At 36.3% G+C, this 24,683-nt stretch overlaps 1 protein-coding gene across 6 annotated transcripts in view; it reads left to right on the top strand.

The window, feature by feature from the left end:
- Nucleotides 1-24,683, top strand: part of RELCH (RAB11 binding and LisH domain, coiled-coil and HEAT repeat containing) — a 74,928-nt gene that overhangs the window by 26,878 nt on the left and 23,367 nt on the right. For 5 of the 6 annotated variants that reach the window (XM_065667522.1, XM_065667521.1, XM_065667520.1 and 2 more), the window contains 8 exons: nt 385-693; nt 4,707-4,782; nt 5,188-5,283; nt 13,691-13,803; nt 18,035-18,125; nt 22,880-22,951; nt 23,715-23,855; nt 24,508-24,672. In XM_065667522.1, coding sequence (XP_065523594.1) covers nt 385-693; nt 4,707-4,782; nt 5,188-5,283; nt 13,691-13,803; nt 18,035-18,125; nt 22,880-22,951; nt 23,715-23,855; nt 24,508-24,672 — 1,063 coding nt within the window. Of the gene's footprint in view, nt 1-384; nt 694-4,706; nt 4,783-5,187; nt 5,284-9,914; nt 10,000-11,541; nt 11,675-13,690; nt 13,804-18,034; nt 18,126-22,879; nt 22,952-23,714; nt 23,856-24,507; nt 24,673-24,683 lie in introns of those variants that run through there. The other variant, XM_065667526.1, reaches the window with a different exon arrangement.

Genomic DNA, 24,683 nt, shown 5'->3' with positions numbered 1-24,683 from the left:
GCCAGGCGGGATAATTCACCACTATAGTATTTTAAGTTTTATATCCCAGAGAGAGTTCTGTCACGTGACAGCTTGTCTCTCAGTGCTCAGATTTCAATCAGAAGCAAGATAACAATATTGTTATTTGCTTAGTTCATTGATTCACTCAGAGGGCAACATTATTCCTACTCCTAATTATTGACTAAAGAACTCTATTGAATAGGTGCTAATTTGAACAGCTTGTGTGATATAACATTTGTATCAAAGGAATTTTTGAGCTTAATGGAATTGAAGAGGGAGCTCTTCCCTATGTTGGCTTGATTTCTCTGCTTCAGTCTTGTGATTCTAATAACCTTTTTGTGAAAGCTACAAAACCATTTAATTTTTTGCTTTTCCTTTTTTTAGTGAAATAGACTTTCTCAAGAATGAAAACTATGCTGTGTCAACAATTTATGGTGTAGCTCCCCATCCTTCTTTAAAACAAGTGCCTCTCACAGTCTCAGAGGACAATGGACGGTACTTGGATATCAGGAGCTCTGCGAATGACAGTAAGCATGGAAACACTGAGGACACAAGCCTTTCTTTATCAGCTGCAGTGGATTCAAGGACTTCTAAAGATGAAACGCTAAATTCTGTGCCCTGTAAAGAAGCAGAGAAACTGTCCTCTTGTGCTTCATCAACAAAAGCTGCAGTCCACTTTGATAAACCTAATAGGTTAGTGATAAGTTTTAAACTGGAATGCTTTAATTAAAAGTTCTTGTAAAGTAGATGTTTTTCTAACAGTAAAATCTGCAGAATTTTCAGACCATTTATGTTTCAAACTGAAAGACTTACCTTTAGGGTACAGTGCGAATATTTTAATATTATTCCTAATCTTTTTAAGAGGTAGTACCTTTGATAAACCTGCATTTTTTAAGTTTAGAGGGTTTCTTTTCACCTCCTGCTTGTTTCTAAAACGAGTCCTGTATCTTGCAACAACAAGAAAAAAAAAATCCCTAAATTCAGAATGGTGAATGGAAGGACAGGGTATCTCCATTCTCTTTTAAATGTTAATTTCATAACGAAACTTTTTCTGCATGAAGGTTGGGAGGTTTTTTTTATTTTTCCTATGTTGATTTGTCGTAACTCTTTGGGTACTCTAAGGACCTGTATGATTTGACTTTTTAATAATCAGATTATTAAAATTATGGGGTTTTTTTAATAATTCTGCTTTCTGAGTTTTGAATTTGGGGCAAGTTTTCATTGGACAGCTATGATTCTTTCAATTAAAATAGGGTATTCATGTTGTTACATGGAGACTGAGTTTGTGTGTCTGAGTGTTCTTGAGAAAGCCTCTCCAATCTACAGTCTTTTTAAGCATTACAGTGAAGAGGGGAACCATGACACATGTTCATTTAATAATAGATAAACCATTGTATAGCCATCAGGAGTAATACAAAGCACAAACCTAGTGAGGGTATGTAGAACTTCTAAAACTACTGTTGCGGACAAAGTTGCCCAGGTAGCTCACCTCATGGTCTTACTTTTGCTGTTCCCTGGGGAGCAGGTACCCATTCTGCTTTGTATTTTGCCAGTTACCTTGGTGTTCTTTTACAGGTGTTGATACAGTAATATGTTTCTAGTTACCTTCTATCTGAAAATACCGAGTAGAAATCTGTGTGATATTCTGTGCAGATGGAAAATCAATACAAGTGGGGAGGTGGGGGATAAGAAACAAAATAATTGCTTACCCCTGCTAGTAATTTACTTTTCTTGCAAAATAAACTCGTCTACCTACTTTCATCTGTGGCTTGTAGCAAGTTTCTTTTCGCTCAGAGTAATTGGGAATTCTGGGAGGCATTAAATGCGTGTATGTTAGGTTGATGGTTTAGAGATAGTGAGGATGGGTATCAAAATAGGATGAGATCACCGAGTGAGGAAGGAACTTTGAGTATCTCTGGTGGGATTTAACACAGTAGTCTAGGAAAACAGAATTTGTTTTGTCACTCATAACTGCACATGAATTTATTTTAAAAGTAATTGAATAAATCCTTGAATCACAATTGGGTTAACTTCAGAAGTCTCCTCAAATGCAGTTCACTTCAGAAATAAATTAATGTATGCGTAGCTATTTTTGTACTGAGTTTTGGGCTTAACATGTTTTTGGAAGGGTCAGAGGAAACCATACTTGATACAGTGTTTTCTAGATAGATATCACTACATATTTTTCCGGAATTATGCGCTTGGTTTTTAACAATGTGGTCATTTTTTTGCAGTAAGAGCTCTCTAAGTGTTTTGAGATCTGTGGGAGAAGTAGCATGTTAGAAGTGCTGGATATTTATATCAGTCCAAGGGTGGTTATTTATAGAAGACTATTACTATAATTTATTCAGAAAGTATTGAGAGGCATTAAAAGCTAAGACTCTTTCCTAAAAAGCAAGATTGTTGCAACTGTAGCTGGGGAGTGGATTCTTGGCAGAAATTTTGCCCAGATGGGAGGAGAGGATAGAAGAGCAAGTGTGCCTGCTTTGTGTGCCTGTGCTCAGAGCAGCTGTGTGTGCATGCCTGTGAACGAGGATGTGGCCATCATTGAAAAAATGCCATCTAACAGATTGCAGTAGGAAGCACTAGCAGGAGTTTTAAGTAGACCATACCACAAGTATTTATTCAGCTCATCTAAGGTGTTTGGTGGTTTGCACCAATAACAAGGTGTTTTCTGTATATAGCAGTCACTTCCACCTTTTTCAGTAAATGGACTCTTTTGTGCTAGTGTTACACAGAAGAGTGTGCTTGGGTTTCATATTCATCAGATTTTCTTATACATTAAAATCTTCACTAGTGGTATCTATTAGCCTTTGAAAAGACTTTCCCCTGACTTGTGTGCAGGAGACCTGCGTTTATCATAATTTCTGTCCAGCATAGCCATCCAAGGATTTTACTAGACTTCTCCGAGGAGAAACTTTCTTGGTTCTAAATATAGCCAGCAATTGAATGGGATCCATCCTGCCCAGAGCTTGCTGTTAATTAACCCGAAGGGAAATACAGCAACATATCGTCATAGTTTTCAGTCTCTGCAAAATGAGGATAGAACTTTTCCCTTGCGTAGGTTATGATTAAAATTTCAAGTGGGGAACGATCTGAAGTTCGGCAGAGCAAACACCAAGGTGAAGGGGAGCCTAGACAAAGCACTGGCCAATGCCTTGCCGCTCTCTTAACATCAAGCTGCTGCTTTGCAGCACTTGCTCCTGTTCTCCCAATGTAGATAAACCTAAAAGCCTTGAGTAGAGACTGTAAATCTGTCGTTCAAGAATACTGTTACAGAATAAGGTCTAGGACATTCTTAAACAGAGGTCCTCTACAACTTGTTACCATCTAAGTTGTTTAGTAACTTTTTAAAAAGACCAATCTGATTGGAATGAAAACAAACTTATTTAAATTTAAGACATGTTTTAAAACCCTGTATTGTCAAGAAAGAAACTTGAATGTAAGTAATATATTCTTATTAATCATATTTTGTAAATAGAAGATGGAAATTACTTTGTATGTATCTGTGTCCATGTGGATTTGTTTAAACAGTTTTAAGTAGGAACATGGATTCTTAATCTGCCTTTTTTTTTTTTTCTAGAAAAGAGTGAATGATGGTGTATTTATAATAAACAGTGTATTAGATAAAAAATGTGTCCATATGCATAATTGCACGTGTGTAGGATTTTGTGTGCTCACATGTACAAAATAGCATTTTTAAGAGTTGAAAGCTGCTAACCACTTTACACCTGAGAGATAAGAATTGCCTGTTCCTATCATCTCAAACTCATAAAGTATCATTAGAGGACTCAAACAGTACATGATGATATAGGGTTAGATGCTTTCTATGAATGTTTTGGAAGACACAAGTTCTTTTTCCTCTTCAAGCATAGTGGATGAGGTAGTGTTAGATTAGCATCTATATACAGGCCTCAGATAAGGCAGAGGGAGTTGTCATTTCTGGGAAGAATAGAATGCTGCTGGTGCTGCTGCTTGCCTGTTTTATGTAATGGTCAATCCAGTAATTGGTTTCTGACGTACGTTTCTGCCAAATTATCCTCCTATGACAAGGTTGTTTTGAAACACTTATCAGGGTTTTATGTGTATGCTTTAAAGCTTTGAGTAGCTTGGCTGTGTTGGCTGGTGCTGTGCATGGCTGTGAGGCAGTACTTCTGTAGATACACATTGACATCAGGGATTGGGTAGCAATTTAGTTTTGAGGTTATCACTGTACATTTGAATCCAACATTTATATCCCAGAGTGGCAGTTGAGCAATCACTATTTAATCCTGAAGCTTGTGAGTGACTGATTACTCAGATGGTTTAATGCAATGTTTAGAATTGGAGCATTAACCAAGAATACGGTTTCTTGTGATTTCTGCCTGCCCCTTCTCTGTTTGCATAATTGTATACTTCCTCTTGTACTGCTAAAGCTTCCTCTTTTTCATGCTTTAGTCCTATTTATGTCTGTGCAGTGGTTTGAAAGATGTTACATTTTTCGGAACTGAAAGTAACTTCTTAATTATGATACCCACTTCTTTCTTTGCTACAAACTAAACATCATGAAAGTCTTAAGATAATTTTCAAGAAAAACTTCTGTGGTGTGCTTCACCTGAAACGTTTTCTGAATGTCATTTAACCTATCTGGTTAAACCGGAGTGAAAGGAGTTGTTCAATCACCTTTCTGATTTATGATTTCCCCTCCCTTTTTGACAATATTTCAGGAAATTGTCACCAGCTTTCCATCAGGCACTACTGTCGTTTTGTCGGATGTCAGCAGACAGTCGTTTGGGATCAGAGGTAAATTTCCCAGTTGACTGGAATTTCCAGTTGAACTGGAAGATGCATTATTTTGCATGGCAGCAATAGTTAAGCAATAATTGCTTTGAAAGAAGATCTATTAACATAAATGGAGAGATTAGTTTATGTGCATGAAACTTAAGAAATAGGGATATGCTTTTAGGTTTTAGATAAAATGTGAAACCTAGTGATGTGTGATTACTGGGAAGCTTTGAGTATGTATAAGTGGTTTCATGCTTTTGCCTGTACTGCCAGGTCAAACTTGTGGCTTAATGTGTGTGAGTAAAATAAATATTTTCTGGTAAGTGATCAGCCTGCTGCAAATCCTATTACTCTTTTGAAATGTTGTTTTTCTATTCCTGTGCTTCATTTAAAACAACACAAACAAACAACTTGGTTTTCTAGGTATCTCGGATTGCAGACAGTGAAAAAAGTGTCATGTTAATGTTGGGACGCTGCCTGCCTCATATTGTTCCTAATGTGCTGCTTGCAAAGCGAGAGGTGAGGAACCCTGAAATTTTCCTTTTTTTACCTAGATGTTTTCTCATTCATTTTGAAGATCATGTGTCTAATTTCATGAAGTCTGTTACTTGCAATCATATTCTTACTTTTGTGCATGCCTCTGTGCTCCTAGAGAATGGTTTTACACCTCTGTCAGGTGAGTTCAGTAAACCTGCATGGTATTCTAATATTTCCTCCTTTGCTTAAGGCACCCATTAGCATTCAGCAAGCCTGTTACTGTAGGTCCATCTTTTTGTGGTTGCACAAGAGTTTTTGTTAGAGACAGCCATGGTTAATGTGTGTTACAAAGAGCAGAGGATGTAAGTTTAAACATTAAATTTGGTTTTAATAAGGATTAACATACAGGTTCTTTTGCAGCACTAGGTGCTTCAACAAAAAATTATTTTGCCATCTGTTTCTAGAAGCCCCATGTTCAGCAAAAACACCCCTTCATAAGAAAATTAGCCATCTTGCTTACATGTTTTTCTTAAATTTAAAACAAAGCTAAGTAAAATTATGAAAATGTAATGTATATTCTGATGTAATTGAAGATGTTGTTTTGCATAATCATTCATACTATGTACTGTAGAAAGGGAAGACTGTGATTGAAGATGGGGGGGAAAGACTGGTTTTGTGTTGCTTTGTTGTCGATATTGCACATTATCAATTAAAAATTAAAAATTAGAAAATGTATCAAAAATTCAGCAGCCTCATAGTTGACACTGAAATAAAAGGTTTGAAGTGGCATAGCTTGTTGAGTAACTTTTAGTCCTTGTTGAGGGGACCTACAGTATGGTAGACTTAGTAGTGTGTTCTGCATAAATTCATTTGAAGGCTTTGAAAAATCCTTCAGAAATTTGTACTGATCCGATAATTTAAAATTTTATAGCATACAAGTCAGTATCAGCAGTTGTTATGGTGAGTTCAACATGTACCACATTTTGAAAATCTCAAACTTTATAAAAAGGTGGATTTTTTCCGAGGGGCTGGGAGTATGAACTGGGTGCTCTGCAAGTGATTCTGTTAATAGTCTCTCAGAATAATTCTGTAAATGTTCCTGGATCAGTGCTTAATTTCTGCTTTATTCCTTTCCCTCTGCTTGGCAGGATGTGGTATTTTGGCTTCTGTTCACAGCTTGTAGCATAATATATATAATGCATTTAGTATTTTTGTGACCTTCTAGGCTGCCAAAAGTATTTCCTACTTAATTTATTTTACAGTTGAAGTTACATTTGATTACATGTATTTTTGCCTTAAATGAATCATTTGTTTCCATTTGACTGAAAAAGCCACAAGTGAGAATTGTGTAACTGGATTTCATGGGATACTTTTAATGTTTTGAGAATTAAAATTTGCTTTGAAAATAACTTTCTCTGTTACCCATCCATTGCTATAACTATTGTAATGTTCTTTCAGACGTAGTTGTGGAATTTGATAGAAAACTGGGGTAAACCATCTATTAGTATTTATTAATATCTTTATTACAAAAGCTAGCCTAAGAGTTTGTCTCTTCCAAAACCAACCTTATTGTGAAAGACTCTTGGCACAATTTTGCAGAGAAGTGATGTAAAAATATAACAAACGATCACTGATTTGAGAAAGATACCTAACAGGTTCACTTTATAATGCAAAGTGATTGCCCATCTGCTCTGAAAAGATACAGTGGTAGTATTTAAGATTGTACACTGTCAGTGTTAGACATGAGAATTAAACACAATTTTGTGATGACTCCCTAAGTACCTATCTTTGTTCTTTAAGTATTCATTGTGTTGAAATTAATTGCAAAATCTTAAGCTGGAAGCTATACTGGTGCTATACATTTTCAATTTGGAGCAGCTGGGCTTGTGGAGGTTGACACTCTCTCAGTAGGTATTGTCCTTTACCAGAGATTCAGAAGCCATTTCAGCAATGTTTTTAACCCACTTAAGGTTAGTAACAGCCTGCCTGATTTGGTGATAAGTGGTCTGGTAAATATTACAGTTGATACCTGAGTGATTCAGTTAGTGTCAGAATTACTTACGCATCTCTGAAATTCTCTGTTATTTTTATATATTGCTGCAGCTTTAATTGTACTTCAATGTCTGTAGTTTAGGTTCCAATGTAAGATAACAAAGATGAAAAACCACAGTATTGAATAGTGTAGCTGAGGAGATGATTTTAGTAATTTCTGGCAGCGCATTTCAATCGGGTCAAATCGATAATGCCTAATATAGGATAATTGCCTGAAAGCAATTTGTAGTCATTAAAATTCTAGTTATCAACATATAAATAGAATTTTGTTTTTATCGAAGTGTCTAGATTATCCTAACTGCTTGAGAACATGTCTGTCAATGTTTAGATTGGTATGTGAATATACTCGCAAACAAAGGAGATACTGTAAGCCAAATAGTAACTGGAACGAACAGTAAGAAAATGCTAAAAACTTACTGTGACTCTTCAAAAAAAAAAAAAAACAAACAACAAAACACCCCCCATTTGATTGCGTATGCAGTCTGTGATAACACTTCCCACATATGAGCAGCTTGATCATAGAATTTCATCTGCATTGGAATCTGTATCCTCATTTGTGTTTTTACCACTTAAAACTAAAACACATTTAAAAGATAAAATCGGCCACCTTCCATTTCTCAAGATGTATACCATAAAATGATTCCTTTAAAACTAAACTGTAATTAGAGGAAAGCAGTCTTTTAAAATTTTAGCAATACTGATTTCTCACCCTGTATAAGATGTAGAAACAAGTATCTTTTTTGGCATGTAACAAAGTAGTAATGTTTTTATGTACAACTTCCACACTCTGCAGTATGTAGTCTTTTAGCCAGTTTTGGGCTAGAGTAAACTTGCTGGTTTAATATCAAGTTTTTGTTACTCTTTATGAAGAAACACTTTTCCTTGACTTTCATCCCACCTTTTATTCTAGAGTTAGTTTCTGTAATTTTCATTTTTATTATGCAAACTTAGCAAAATCACAACAGTAATGGTTTGCTGAATTGCACCACTGAGATATATATATATATATATATATATATATATATATACTGAGCAAATGTAACTTACATAGAGCTCAAAATGTTGAGAATAGAGTTTTGCTTTTGTTTCTATTTAAAGTTGAAGCAAAGAATGCTGAATCTACAAACTCTGAATGGGTGCCATTCTTGACAGCAAGCAATGCTGTAGATTTAAACTTGTTCATGTTAACGTGTAGTAATTACACATAGACATCACTGAGGCATTTTTATTCTCTGACATTTTTCATACGTAGCTGTTTCTTAAAGCATGGTACAGCTGAATATCTATCTTACTGCAGATTTTCATGTCGTTCTTATACTTTAGAAGCTGTAAAATACTGGCTTTGTTAAAAAATGTAGAAGAATGCTGCATCAGAGCTTGGCAGTGACTGTTTCCAGTAGCTGTGTCAAGCAGATGTCATTCTGGTTGTATATGGATAAAGGTATCCAAGTTTGAGGTTTTGGGCATGAAAATTGTCAGCCATCAGTATCTTCTAAATGACTGTTTCTATTTCATAGAATAGAGAATGGAAAAACTTAAATGAACAATTAAAATACATTGTGTTGCTCTGTAAAACTTAGATTGTGGTAGGCTTCTATAGATTGTGTTTCTGGAAAACAGGGATAGTGTTGATCACAGCAGGTCTGCTGGTTCTCTTTCTCATGTAATTGGGGTGTCGGGTTTGGCTCAGGGGGCTTTTTTCTTTTTTTTTTTGGGGGGTGGGGGTGCAGGTAGAGGTACCCCAGGCACATGAAACACAGACATAACCATTTTTAAATTTAGATCCTTTAGTTCCCTTCTCTGGATGTGAGGGGCTAATGTAATTTTCTTAGAATGAAATAGCTTAACCTCATAGAGTATCCTTTCCATTTCTAGTCTGAAAGCTGACTTCAACACCATGCACTTTAACACCATGTCTTTAAACATAACATGATGCAAGGAGTTTAATGTTTAAATTGTATTGCCACTTGTTACTAGTTTTGTCACAGTGGTGTTATAGGCAGCTTTCCAAATAAACAGTAGGTACAGACAAAGAAGTACAGGGTTTTTTTCCGCACCAATATCTACATTGATTCTTATGTAAAATCATCCCTTTGGGGATCTATGAAAGGCTTAATTTGTATCCTGGAACAGTAGGCTGATCCCATGAAATGTATTTAGAGTTGTAATCTTAATATTATTGAGTAGCACAAAGTTCTGAGTCATGTTAATCTTGTGATTAAATACTTTTTTCATTTTAGAGCTAAAAAAATGAATTCTGAACTTCAGATACATTCTCACACAAGATACTCTATATCAGTAATGTGTTAATACCTGCAGCTATTTCAGTTGCTACAGGTTATTTATTTTATTTACTTGTTGTCAGAAGCTATGTTACAGAATAATTTTTACATGGAGAAAATTAAAAGGGGGGATGCATTTGCAAAATCAGTCATAACTGTGTCCTAGGTTATATATTAAATTCTCACCCATTTGCCATATTTGAAATAAAAGATTAATATTTGTAATACTGATAAAGATGGCTATCTTAAGCTATTGAAGTAACCTGTCTTGACACTTAATGCTAATTAACTTTATCCTTTCAGATACTTACTTTGCTTATGAACACTCCAACAAAAAGACATTAATTAGTGAGAGATACTAAGATCTAGAAGACTTTTGTCAGAATGTTAAACAAGAATAATTATAACAAAGGCAACAACACAGGTAGAAAATTCCTTTCTAACTTGTAAGAAGATTGTCAGCAAAAAGACAAATTCTTGCTATAGGATGCATTTTAAAAAACTCCCAAGCTTCAATATGTTGTTTTAATATGTAGGAAGAGGAACTGTTCTGTGTATGGTAGGGTGGTACCAGTTACCATTACAAAGCCACCTTTTGACCATAATGAAGAGCTGCTCCATATGCCCATGTAAATACTGTCTTTATTGAGAACTTGAATCTGCTCAAATAATGAATCCTTTTCAAAGGTAACATAACAGGTTTTTTGTTTTGGTTTTTTTTTTTAAGTTAGGGAGAAGGTGTTCAAAGGTACTATGGTGGAAAAAATATTTTCTCTTTGGAGAGACATAGGTGGACATTTGCACAGAAGTAGAACAGAGAGAATACAGGCCATTTAAGTTCTGTGCAGTACATTAGGTCAGCTTTGTAGTATCAGTTTTCCAAGGGAAGTGCTAGTATTACCGTCCCTGGAAGTGTTCAAAAACCATGTAGATGAGGCCTTCAGTTATACGGTTTAGTGGTGGACTTCACAGTCCTGGGGTAATGGTTGGACTTGATGATCTTAAAGGTCTTTTCCAGCCTAGTTGATTCTATGATTGTCCCTTGCTCACCTGTATGTAGCTTATGTCACAGTAACAACAAATTTCTTCTCCCAGTTCTACATCTGGGTAGCTCACAGATATAAAATACCTTAGATACTAACTTGCCTTTTCAGTGGCAGAGGCAAGACCTCTAACACACAGTGCTTTATTTCATCAAGTTGCAAATGCTAATGAGGTAAAAGTGGCAGTCTGCTTGGTATCTAATGAGAAAACAGTGTTGCAGTTCTGAAAGTCACTCCTCCTGGTACTGTCCACTAACATGAGCATGAAATAATCAGTTTTCCTAAGAAAAAAAGGGGGGAAAGTGGTACTTGGGAATGAACAGAACATTCAGGAAGGATTACAAATTAAATGGAGGATTGTTGGCTTTTTTAAAACTTAACATTCTTGCTTTACGATTGTCAGCACAAGTGGTATTCCTTCCCAAGGAAGGCAGTGTTTCAAATATCACTGGAAGTCCTCTTCTTGATCATTAATAATTACGTACAGTCTCCATAACAATGTTATTTACTTTCCTCTTGAATTTAAATAGCCAAATGCTAATATTATTGTGTCTTATTGGAAAATTACCACTTCCTACAGCACTTTTCTGCGGGTTTTGAGAATGGAAAAAATCTGAAATTTATTGAACAAGTTACATCTAAGGCATGGTAAGAGGAAGGAATGAGCTTGAACCTGCCTGTCAGTTGTTTGGGTTTTTTTTTTTTTCTTAATAATCCTGAACATCCCAAGAGAAGTCTGTCCCTTTTACACCTTTGAGAGACTTCACTTGACTGTTTTCTCCATCTATGAGAGCAGTATAATTGTTCTTGTCCCACAGAAAGTCCCTTTTCCCTCCACTTTTACCTTCCTGTCCATTAAGTCTATAGGGAGCACATAAAACGCTGTTCAAGACTTCTCACTGTTTCTCCACTCCCATTAATAGAAGGAACTGTAGAAGCACTGATGCAGCGATGCAGAGAACATTCACTTCTCCCATAGTATGCATGAAAGAATGTGACCAATGGACAAGAAAATACAGCTAATTCCGTCAGCTATAATAACCAGCTTTCTGCAAGGTAAAGAACCAGCCTTGTATATGCCCCCTGTCAATTGTGTTAGGTTATTCATTAGCCTTTCACACACAAGGCAGTAGTATTAAGGTGAATATTCAGAGGTGTTTTCCTTTCATAAAGACTCAGCTAGGAAAAGACAACTTTAGCTTCCTTCAATTTGAAAGGCACCGTTTCAAAAATCTAGTAGTAGTTCTGAGTAAGCTTTTATGATTTCTGAGTAGGTACTCAAACATACTGGGAAAATGAAGTCAGTGTCATGGTTTCAACAGATGAAACAAAAAACCCAGACCATAAAAAATAGACATGTTCCATTTCATGGGGTAATTCTTTTTGATTTTAAACTCTTTGTAACAATAATTGCAAGAGCAGTTGGATAATGCAAACTTAATAGAGATTTCATTTCAGAAAGATAGATCTCAAAGTACTGTGAAATAGGTAAGTCCAAACTGTTGAAATTTATTGATCATTTTTCCTTCTGTACTTTCAGATTTTTTAAGTGGTAGTTAGGGTATTTCCACATTCATTCCTCTGTCTCATCATCAATTCCCTAATCTGTATCATAATTGGGTTAAATATTGCCAAGATACCTCCCAGAATGTTAAAATGCACATTAGGATGTACAGGGGAGAAAAATAGCATTCTGAGTAGAATCCTTATAAAATGAAAACAGAAGCTTATCAGGAGTTGACTAGCTTAGGCACTGCTCTAAAATAGGGTGGTGTTCTATATTTAAAATAAACAGCACTTGCTGTTTAGGAAATTACAGGTTGAGCAGTGAGGGTTTCTTTAATGCTGTTTCCACATGTCCACCTCGTTTCATAGGCTTACTCTCAAGAACATCGTGAATAGGTCACTTTGAATACCTGCAAGAAGAAATTGTCACCTCCCTGCAAAGTTATTACAAATAATTACAGGTTTTTCCAGGTTTCATATGATATTTCCTAGTGACTTCAGGAATGTTTCCCACTTTCATCTACTTGATTGTCATAGCTTATTAATTCACAAAAAGCTTGCCGCATGTGCAGGTGGGAGAGGAAGTCTCCAGATTACTTGCCCATGTTTTGTTTGCAGACACCTAGATTTGTCTTATTCTTTCCTCCTGACCTCCCAGTGTGATGTTTCTGTCCCTAAAATATTTAACTAAATTTGGAAACTACATCATTTCTAAGCAAAGGCTCACCTCAAAAAAGTTGAAGAAAGGGACTTCCAGTTAATGCTCCAGAAACATTTGTTTCTTCTGGGAATGAATACCATGAGCTTTGAAGGCATGTTTAGAAAGGAGAGGAGGTCTTCACCGTTGTGAACAGCCTTGTATTTTCTTTCAGTTAATGTTTTACACAGTGGTTTCTTGGTGGTTTGTTCCTTAAGAGAATTGAATTGCTCAAAAAAAATAAAATTCAGCTTCAGCTATTGCTGCTTCATTAAAAAACAAAAACAAACCCAAAAAACCCCACCACAAAGCCAACAACAGCAGACTTTTAAAAAAAATCACATTGTTCTCAGTCAACATAAAATAGAGGATATCTAATGCCACCTTTATCAATGTATGTTTCTCAGTGCTTATTGAAACTTGTGCACAAAACTGTGTACATGCTTAATTGGAAATTTTAATCTTTAACTCCATGCTGTCACAGGTAGCTTTTTCCATAGGAGCTTTATTCCATAGATATATGTGAAGCTTGTTTTAGTTCAGTTGGTAGTGAAGACAATTTAAACCATGATTATTCTCTAATTCTGGTTACAGGTGACCTGCATTTGTTAATTTTAATCTTTGCAGAGCTTTTTATTTTATGTGCTGGTTTTCCCCTCATCTTTCCTAGCAGGAAAATAATTCTAACTTTTGTAGGCCTTCACTTTTTTCAGGTCACTTAATAAGAGATCAAGACTCTAAAAACACCTTCTCTTAATGTTCTGATACTATGTGTCTAGATTTATCTTCTTAGTTTCTTTTGCCGTTAATGAATATATGCCCAAAGCGTTTTTACTTTGTTTGGTTTTCCCCTACCCACAATTTTTTAGGAATTGATCCCACTCATACTGTGTACAGCCTGCCTCCATCCTGAACCCAAAGAGAGAGATCAGCTTCTACACATACTGTTCAATTTGATCAAACGACCAGATGATGAGCAAAGGTGTGTTTGCGTTTGTGTGTTGCGGGATAAGAAGGAACTTGTTTTTCTTTGTCAAAGGAGCAGAACTAATAGAAACTGGGTATTATTGGATGATTTTAACCAAGTTTTACTTAAGCTGATATTTTGCTGGTATAGTGTTGACTTCAGGACTTTACATTTCTATGACCTGTACTTTCTAGTTACTGAAATGTAAGAATGCTCTTGCTAAGCTGCAGTGTAACATTTCATTTTGGTTTTTGTTTAAACTGAAATGCTTTGTTAAAATGAGCTTTAAGGTCATAATTTTTAGCAATGGTTGATACAGAAATCAAAACAGGTTCTCTTAACGTGATATCCAGTTGAGGGAAGATAGCATGAGAAAATAGTATTCTTTCTTCTTATGGTCCACTGCTATTCTGACAATAAAAAATCAGAAGACTGAAGCAGTGGTTTAGTTCTGACAAGTGTTAAGAGCTTTGTTTTGTTTTGGTTAGGACTTTGAAACAAAGTATACTTTTTGTTTTGTTTTATAAATTTAGATCTTCCTTAGCGCTCGGGAGATCTCGCATCTTTGTACTGAGCTTGATAAGAGTATCCTTAAGGTTGAAAGACAGTACCCTAGCTGGTATGTTTCCTTCTCTAATTATGGAAGGATTTTTCATATTTGATCTAAGGGCCTTCCGTTATTTTCAATAGAGCTGTTTTGTAAGCATATGTATCTGTTGTTGCTCTGTTCTGTCTTCAGACAAAACCATTATGGAATAGTTTGAAAGCATTTCTTTTGAAGATTTTTCTGAAGTGTTCTGGTGTCATTCTGTTGTATCTACATCCATCAATTGTATTCCCATTGTAAAGTTTAGAGATGAGGTATAATTGAAAGACATGGCTCTGGAGACAAAAAAATGCATAAATAAACACAGCTTGTTAGCACAGTGGCACCATGTATGCTGGAATTACAGAAAGATACAGTCCTCATTCTACTTCATACTCATTAGAAATCTGCTTCTGAAGCATCTACTATTATCTAAAATGTTTTAAATGTTCCATGTAGATTGAGAAGCTATATTACTTTGTGGTTGAGGAGAGAAGGAAGTTAACATCTCTCCTTGTAGTAGCCTCTTGTAGTTAATTTGTCACAGTATTGGTGGCCTCTCAAGTAGTTTTCATATGCCTGTTTAGCTGCAGTTAAGTGTGTCTTTTCCAGCAGCTAATAAAGGAGAAAAGCCAAGCTTATTTTTCCTCGAAGTTTCCTTCTTCTTGCTTTGTTGTGACCTAGTTTTATATCTAAAAATAACTCATTGTCATCAGAAATCTGAGAAGAATATTCTGCCATAATCTCCGGGACAGGAGATTACACAGGATGAATATTTACAAACATAAAAATCAAAATGTGTTTTAAAGGTGACATAACACCTAACTGAAGAATGAGTAAAATTCCATCAAGTAAAATGGATCCTGAATACAAAATCAGTCAGAAAATACTCAGAATTTCAGTTGTTTTTTTATATATTTGCATGGAAGTCTGTTATGCATGATTGCCTTTTATCTAAATAAGTTTAAATAATATTTTGGCAGCATTGTGTGATATGAAGTAAGCAAAGGCATTCAGCTTCAATCACCAGAGTAATGGTATTAATTATTGCATATGTTATTTGTTTACCTTCTGCTATACTGTACAGGCCTATGTTATACATTAAAGTAGCAGTGGATAACAGGTTGACTTTTTTAATTTGTTGAATGCGAGAGACTGAAATATGACATTGCAATTCTAATAACAAACCCATTAAAGTATTTTACTTTAAATATTTAAGTTTGTGAACAATTATGTGGAAAGCCTGTATTATAATTCTTGCCCATGAGAGGCTTTTGGATGCACGCAGATACAGCAAAGGAGCAAATACATGTTAGCTTTGCTTAAACTTCTTTTGGGACAATTATGTTTGGTTTGGACACTGAAGGAGCCATGAAAAAGTCCTATTAATGTTGAAGTCTTTTAGGACAAGGTTAAAATGTAGTTCAATTTGTTGAACAATCTTGAACATTTCCAAGTAATGTACCCCGAAGCAGCACTCTTGATGAAAAGAAGCTAAAATATATTCAGCTTAGTGTATCTAGTATGAGTTTTCATCAGTCGTATGATGTCACTCACTTCCTTTAGAATACTCGTAACTTGCTGACTTAAGGAAAACTCTAGTAAGATTTTAAATTAATCTTTAGGGGTGGCAAAAGAATCTTGAACTGTGTAATGTAAGATCTGAATTGTCTGCAGTTAATTTCTAAAACCTCTAGAGTTTAGGAATGTTAAATTATGTCTGTTCTACTCTAACTTCTGCCTTCTTCCTGTAGTCTGATTCTTGATTTTGCTTCAGTTTCTGTAGTGATGAAGCAAACTACTATTCTGCTAAATCGTACTGATTTACTTTATGTTCTTGCCTAGGTGATCATAAGTGCATATCCTGGTGAGAGCTTTTTGAGAAAAGCATTCCTAGCATCTTGTTAACAACCCAGGTCATTACAGCAGTAAAGACAAAAATGTTTTTCCTTTGTCCAGCCTAGACTGCAATTTTTGCAACAGCTTAGTGTTAATGTGTTTTGTTTCAATGACCTGTGTTGAGATCCTTACAACTTTCCCTTCCTCTGAAATACCAGCTGTTGCCATATACTTTCAAGATGATTGCAGCTGCCCAGTTCTGTGATTAGGTGCAGTGTGTAGAATCAAAGGCAAGCATTTGAGTAACTATTTTGTTTGTTGTAGAACTTGAAATTACCACAAGCTTTTGTCTCCATACTGCTGTCATCCGTCAGCTGTTGGTTTCTTGAGTCATATCTAATTACTGCATTCTTGTTTCCCCCCAACCTTTTTACCTTGATCAAAGGTCTAGTTCTTTGCATATGGTAGAGAGGTGGGAGGTAAGCAACAAACTAAACACAACACCAGAGAGCTTGCTCTGTTTGCCTAAAGAATGATGGAAAAAAGTAAATCTGTTTTTAATTGACTGTTGCTCTTTGAAAAGATCCTGAAAGTGAATGTGGGTTTCGGGGTTTTTTTGTGTTTTTTTTTTTTTTTTTTAATGGGTATTATATAACTGGCTAACAAATGACCAGCAGAATCTCTGCCTTTCAACCTTAAGAGCACCCTATTAGCTGGAGTAAATATTTAGGAGCTTAGACATGACACTAAACCAGATGCAAATTAATCCTGCCTTACTTTCCACAAAGGAATAATGAACAAGTTCTCAGTGGAGTCCTAGTCTTACTGTGGAGATGATAAAATGAATGTCTTATGTCTATGTGTTATTGTTTGAAACTAGCTATTTAAGTATTTGTGTACACGCTGAAAGTAAATAGAACTGGTGCATTGCACGCAAAGTCGGGATCATTCCAGTCCCATTAACAGGATAAGTAGAAATAAAAACTTATCAAGTAAAAGTTAAAATACCACAAATTACAGTTAAGTACAATTTCATTGAAAAATTAAAAAACGGTGCCTGTGAAGTAAATGAAACAACAGTGATTTCTTGCAAACTTTGAGGAAAGTTTAAAAAAAATGCAAGAGTATAAATACAGATAACTTGTGTGATTGTAGATACTACTGACTGATTAATTTCTTCCTCTTCATAATGGGCTTCAGAAGGTTTCTGATGAGAGTGGTTTTCAGTATTTCGGGAGAAATGACAGTAACTTACATGTTAGAATGTTGTAAAACCATGTCATTAAAGAATTTCCTTGTTTTGAACACTTTATTAAATTTCACGAATGCTTCTAAATAAAAGCAGTATGAGTACTTGACTAAAATAGTGGTAGTATGGTAGTATTGAGTAATTTAGATCCTTTTACTTCATGACGAATCATAATGTTCAGTAATGAAAATTAAATGACAGATTTAGTTAGTTTCCCAGTCTCAGACGAGGAAATCAGATTTCCAAATCTGAGATTCTCAGGGTCTGGTTCATGGAGTTTGGGATCTGTAAGTTTCTGGAAAAGGCATGTTAAGCAGAAAGCAAGATAAAATCATAGAATAGTTTGGGTTAGAAGGGACCTTGATCATTTAGTCCAAACCCCCCTGCAATGAGCAGGGACAATCGTGGCTTTTAATTTAAGATTTAGCCTTTAAGTCAGTGTGTATGGTGTGAAATTTTGACTGTAGACAATTACCTGTTGCCTGACAGCATCTACTTTTCCTAGCTTAAAAAATATATTCTATATTATAAAACTTCATAAACAGATTAAAGCTTTAAATTTATGTTTTCAGACAGATGATACTGACTGGGTGTGTGGCATTTGCCCGACACGTTGGACCAACACGTGTAGAAGCTGAGCTTTTACCACAGTGTTGGGAGCAGGTAACTGATTATTTTGTGCTTTACACTAGAAAATTAGTTAAAAATTTATAAAAGTTGAGTTTTACTTGTTTGAGGGTGGCTTATTTTGGTTTTCTTTTTCAACAAATGGCAGTTCAAAGTATTCTATAGAAAGTCATTTGGATGTTATTTCTCCTCATTATACATATACTTTTATATAACATGAAAATGAACTCAAAAGCAGAAAATTTGTCAAAGACTACATGAAGATTCTAGTTACCTGCATATGTTTGTTGTATTGAGATGTAGATATGCACATGTTTATCATTGTTGCCTAACCTGTTGCCTGGTAGGTGCCTTTATAGTTTGTACTGTAATTTCCAGACTGTTGAAAATCTATTTTCATTTAAAGGTTTCATTTGCTGATTTTTATATTGTATTAAGTCCCTGGAGCACTGTCCACATTTCAGCTAGTTTAAATTCTTACACAGAAAATTAAAGATCAGAGTAGTCAGAAATAGGTCCCCTGTAGATGGGCATGATTTTACACCTGTAAGATCAGAATGAAGTTTACATGTGACTCCTAGAGTCATAGTGATGTTTTTCACAGATATTCTAAGTTAATAGGAATAACTGAACAACCAAACTGAAATGCTCTTGCTACTCTTTCATCTGAGGCATAGGAAAAGAACAACATGAGTTTAGGTGAAAATGCATGGTATTTTCGTAGCATAAGAAAGAAAAGGGAGCTCATCATTGCCTAAAACACAGTGAATATGACAGAGTGATAAGGTTTTGCTTTGATGGTACAGTCTTTCTGGCCTAATAATTGTCTACTGTTTCTTGCATAACACAGCCATCTGTGTTTCTCAATAAAGTCCAAGCTTTAATAGTATTACTGCTTTCTGACAATAGAAATACTTAGTATGTGCAGCATTTGTGCTTATGTGTGTGCCTGGTGTATCTGTAAATTAAAAGTCCTCATGTCAGTAGCAGTTGAACACAAAATAATCACATTTTTTCTTAGTCCTTCTCATGAAATTTGAGCAGCGCTTAAAAAAGAACAGAACAGTCTCACCTCAGTAAGAGCACATCTTCACCATGCCAGTTTCTTGCTAATTGATGCAAAAGAGAAACAAGTCCAACTGTAACAATAGAGCGTATCAGGCTGCCAAGCCATATGTCACCATTCATTTATTTAATGCAGTTTGCCAGACTTTGTTTGCAGTACTGAAAGCAGGCCATTATTTTATCAAGCAAAATACCAGCTGAATCTCATTGTCACAAGACTGAGTTTGTAGAAGGAACTCAAATACACATAATTTTCTACCTTTTCCCAGTAGACACCTTAATCATGAAAGCGTTCATGTAGTTAGTTTCCAATCAAAATCTTTTTACAGATGCAAATATTTGGACCCTCAGAAGATTGAGCATTTTCATGCACATATTCTGGAACTCAAGAGTTATCGGCTAGTCTTTGTAATCTTTCTACCTGCTCTTTGCAGGTAAAATTTGGTAGCTGGCTCATCTGAGTTTAGATCAAGGCTCTGTGAATGCTGAAAGTTCCCTCAGAACTAGTGACCAGTTAATTGGCTTCCAAAATTGTACTAATGTTTCTTAAAGACAAAAAGAAGAGAAATGGTAATAAACATTAGTTCTGTTTAGGTTTCCAAAGGCTAATAATCTTCCCTGGACACAAGCCTTGAAGAAACTTGAGTCTTGATGCTCCAGCATGTCAGTGTGTCTTCACAGTATCAGGGGTGTTATTTGTACTGTCTTCTTGCCAGTCCACTTGAACCAGTTAAAACGGGTCTTTGCTCTTTCTATCAGGAAAGCAAAGCACCAAAAGTCAAAAGTGTGTCTCTGTTACCAGTAGGGAATTTGCATTTGGGAAGATGGCACATAAGTCAAAGATGCTACAGGTATTAAAGCAGCCTGTTGTGTGCCGTTAATATTTCTCACCTATGAAATCTCTATTCTTCGAAAAAGGTATTGCAGGTGCCTACTGATGAATGGAAAATGATGATAGAGACATGCTCAAAGACTGTTCCTCAATGATTGAGACTTCAGTCCTGAGGCTTATGATTTTTGCCTTTTAAGTCTCTTTCAAATTATTTTTGCCACATTTTGCTCTTGAGATTTCAGTGATTCCAGATCAGAACAGTGAGAAAGTTGAAGACATTAATACTACATCAGTGGTCAGGTACCATTGCTCATTGTTCTGTGGAAATAAAGTTGAGACAAGAAGTTGTCCGAAGTTGTTTTGTTACTCTGTCTTCACCTATAGTCTTTCTTAAGCCAGTAGAATTGAGCAAATCACAGAATGGTTGAGGTTGAAAGGGACCTTTGAACATCTTGCTGTCCAAGTCCACTTCTTAAAATGGTCAACTAGAGCAGGTTGCTCAAGACCAAGACCAGTCTGGTTTTGAATATGTCCAAAGATGGAGGCTCCATAAGATCTCTGGGCAGCCTCACAGTAAAATAGAAATTCTTATATTTCATTTCCTCTCATCCTTTCTTTGGGCACCTCTGTGTTCTTTACCTTTCTGCAGATAGGTACAGGTATTAATTTTATACATATAAATAAGATCCCTTTTGAGTTGTCTTTTCTAAGACCAAACAACCCTATCTCTCTCAGCCTAGCCCCATATGTCAGATACCCTGTCTCTTAATCATCTTCATGTCTGTCTGCTGGACTTGCACCAAAATGTCTTTCTGCAGCTGGAAAATCCAGAACTGTACACAGCACTCCAGATGTGGTCCACCAGTGCTGAGTAAAGAGAGATAATCGCTTTGCTTACCTGCTGGTGATGTTTATCTTGGTGCTGTCCATTGGTCTTCCTTGCTGCAAGGAGTGAATTGCTGGCTCTGCTTGGTATCTGTCAGGCCCTCCAGGTCCTTCTCTCCTAAGTTGCTTTCCAGTCAGTTGGCCCCCCGTCTGTCTTGGTGCATGGAAATTTTTTTTTCTGTTGAGGGTCAGGACTTTGCACTTCCCTTTCTTGAACTTCATAAGGGTCCTTACTGCCCATTTCTTCAGCCTGTTGAGGTGCCTTTGAATGGCAGTACACCCATCTGGGCATATTATCCACTTCTTCCAGTTTTGTCATTGGCATACCTGTTGAGCTGCATTCTATCTTGTCATCCAGGTCATTAATAAAGATGTTACACATCTTTGTTGTTGGCTTCAGAATCAACCCTCGGGCTGCACCACTGGGGCCTGGTGCCCAGCTGCAACCATTTGAGCCTGTGATTAGTTCAGCCAGTTTTGTCTCCCTCACTGCCCTTACGTAGTCCAGACCTCATCAATCTGTGAATGAGGATGTTATGAGAAATAGTATCAAGTCTTGCTGAGTTCAGCATAAAAATATTCACTCCTCATGGCTTGTTCACTGGGCCAGTCATTTTGGAAAGCTATCAGGTTGGTCATGCATGGTTTTGCCTAGATAAATTCATGCTGACTGTTCCCAACCACGTTGTCCTTTGTATGTTTGAAAATGTTTTCCAGGATTAATTGCTCCAGCACCTTTCTAGGAGCTAATGGCCACAGACTGGCCTGTGTTTCACTGAATCCTCTGTCTTGCCCTTCTTGAAGATAGCAGTGACGTTTGCTTTCTTCCAGTCCTCAGGAGCCTCCCCCATTGCCACAGCATTTTGTTGATTGTCAAGAGTGGTCATGCAGTGACATCAGCCAGCTTGCTCAGCACTTAGGGTTGCATCCCCATCATGGCCCACAGATCAGTGTACATCCAATCTGTTTAAACATTCCCTAATCTGATAATTCTTTGCCAAGGTAAGCCTTCCTTGCTCCAGACTTTCACGTGGGTTTTAGGGATCTGGGCTACTGAAGACAAGTCTTCCCAGTAAAGGCTGAGACAAAGAAGGCAGTGAGCACCTTGTTTTCTTCTGTGTTAACAAGATGGTTGTCTTATCAAGGCTATGCACTGCATAGCAAGAGAGAGAAATAATCTCACAACATGCCTATCCAGTTTATCTGACAGGATCAAACTATTCACATTTCCCTCACCATTTTAAACTTTTTTTTTTGTGTGTGTGTTACAGAATATATTGAAACATGCCACATATTTCATTGCACAACCATTACGCTGCCCGTGAAAGCTAACTCCATGGAGATGCAAACTTGGTTCCAAAGTGTCAATATTAAATTTGTAAGACAGTTTTCAAAAAGCTTTTAAGTGGAAAGGGGAGGTAACATGGGATCAAGAGGTTGTTGGGAATAGGAGCTGTTTTCAGTCACATTTTAGAGGTGTGGCACATTTATTCTGGACTTGTGGTCAGAACCTCAATAGCATGCAAGTACTTCTTGGCTTAGTATGTGTGTCATATTTTGACCTCAGTTGCACAAGATGTAGGCAGCTACACTGCACTGCTTGGTTTAGAACACTAGAGGGCACTTGTGTGATTCTTAGAGGAGTGATGGCCCTGAAGGGCTACACAACGCAAAATACTTCATGACGTGCTAGCTCAGAAGTTATGCATGTTATTTAAAGCAAAGCAGCCCATACGCTGCTTTCCACCATTCTTTCTACTGCATATGCATCCATGCTTCTCTAATTCTTCTCTTACTAGAACCTCTACTTTATAGGACAACTAGACAAGGTCTTGCCTCTATGCCTCAGTGCAACAATTTGAGGCTGCTTAGTACCCATATACAACTTTTACAGGCATAGTCAGTGTTTATCAAAAAGGTGCAGACGTATTTCTCTGCAGTTCATTCTAACCACATTTTGAATGCTGGTTACTGCAAAGCAAATAACTCTTTTGTTTCTCTTCACCAGATCAACCACAAATACCCAGAGAGACGGCTACTGGTAGCAGAATCCTGTGGAGCTCTAGCACCTTACCTACCAGTAAGTATCAATACTGCCTCTACATACTTTGCTAGTGAAAGCCAGGTGAAAATCTGTTGTGTGATGAAAACATCCTTTATAATTTTAAATATTTCCAAGTGTGTATGTTATGTATAGGCTGTCAGTCTTCTACTTTATATCTCCCATGTGAGATTCAATAAATCACATTGAGGCAATGGCTCACTATAAAGGAATACAGGTCAATCTAACTATAAAATGTCTTCTAAAATAGGATGTTCTGAAAAAAAATCATCTTTGTTTCAGTGAAGATTAAAGATAGTTAGAAACAATAGAGGAAATAATCTCTAAAAAAGAAAATTAGCATTCAATAGCGGAGTTTTTCAGACAACGTGGAATGTTCCGTGAATACTTCTGTCAGTCAGAAACAGCAGCAAAATTAAGTCAGTGGTGAGCTGGAAGCACTTCTCCAATTTACCAGTGCAGTGATTAAAGATTCTGTTTTAAGTCTAGGCCTTTAGTAGGTTTTTGCTGCTAGTTACTTTTGGTTCCATATGAACGAAAGGACCTGAGTTCTGTGCTTACTAGGACAAAAGGCTTTCTAATGAGGCTACCGACATTTTATATTCATTCATCTTCTGGTGTGACAACTGTGACTATAATATTCTTAAAGGGATCAGTGATTGGAGGGAGGGATTTTATTTGTGAGCACTAATAGATGTGCAAATGATTTTACAGAAATTGATATAAACCCAGATTTCTTGTTTCATTGGATTTAACAAGTCTGTTTCTTGATTACAAACAGAAAGAAATTCGTAGTTCATTAGTACTTTCCATGCTTCAGCAAATGCTAATGGAAGATAAGGCAGATCTGGTACGAGAAGCTGTGATCAAAAGCCTTGGCATCATTATGGGATATATCGATGATCCAGACAAATATCAACAGGTATAATATGATTTGGGTTCTGTATGTAGAAAATGTTTTATATAGTTATTTCATATCTTTCCTAATACTTCAGTACATGTTGATGTGTATATGAATGTTGATTTTTATTGTATCACCAAGAACAAAAAGAAAACACATACTTACAAATATCATTAGAATCTAAGGTGTAAGCATTATACAGAAGCTTCTCTAATAGTTCGTAATTTGCTTCAAGAACATACCACTTAATTGCCCATGATGCTGTTAGCTGGTTTGATAGCATCACTTGCTAACAGAGATTTGTCTGCTCCAATAAAGCCTGTTAAGTTGTAATACAACTTAATACTGCCCAATAATGCTTCAGGTAAGTGTGAAAATGAAGAACTTTGAATCCTGTCCTTGGGCTTTTGAAGGCAGAGTGGTAAAATGTGTTTGTACTGATTCTGATAAGTTGACTGTAAAGTACTAGCAGGATCGTTGAACCACCTACTGTTTACCTTTGTAGATGAGGTGGGAATATATGTTCAAAGGCTTCATGTACTGCCTTGTTTTATTTTTATTAGTGTAAAGTTTCAAAAATTGATTATAATCCTTCTCAGCATGCATGTTTTGTGTGAGAAACTTCAGTATAAATTTTGGGAAAATAATTACGTTCTTTATTGTCTTTTGCCAGGGCTTTGAACTGCTGCTTTCAGCTTTAGGAGACCCTTCAGAACGTGTAGTTAGTGCAACACATCAGGTATTCTTACCTGCTTATGCTGCCTGGACAACAGAACTGGGAAATTTACAATTCCATCTTATACCTACACTGCTTAATAAAATTGAAAAGTTGCTCAGGGTATGTGTTCA

The sequence above is a fragment of the Lathamus discolor genome, chromosome 2, assembly GCF_037157495.1.
Source record: "Lathamus discolor isolate bLatDis1 chromosome 2, bLatDis1.hap1, whole genome shotgun sequence".
Taxonomy (NCBI): Eukaryota; Metazoa; Chordata; class Aves; order Psittaciformes; family Psittacidae; genus Lathamus; species Lathamus discolor.
The sequence above is the reverse complement of the archived record's forward strand: the minus strand, read 5'-3'. Positions and strand labels throughout refer to the sequence as shown.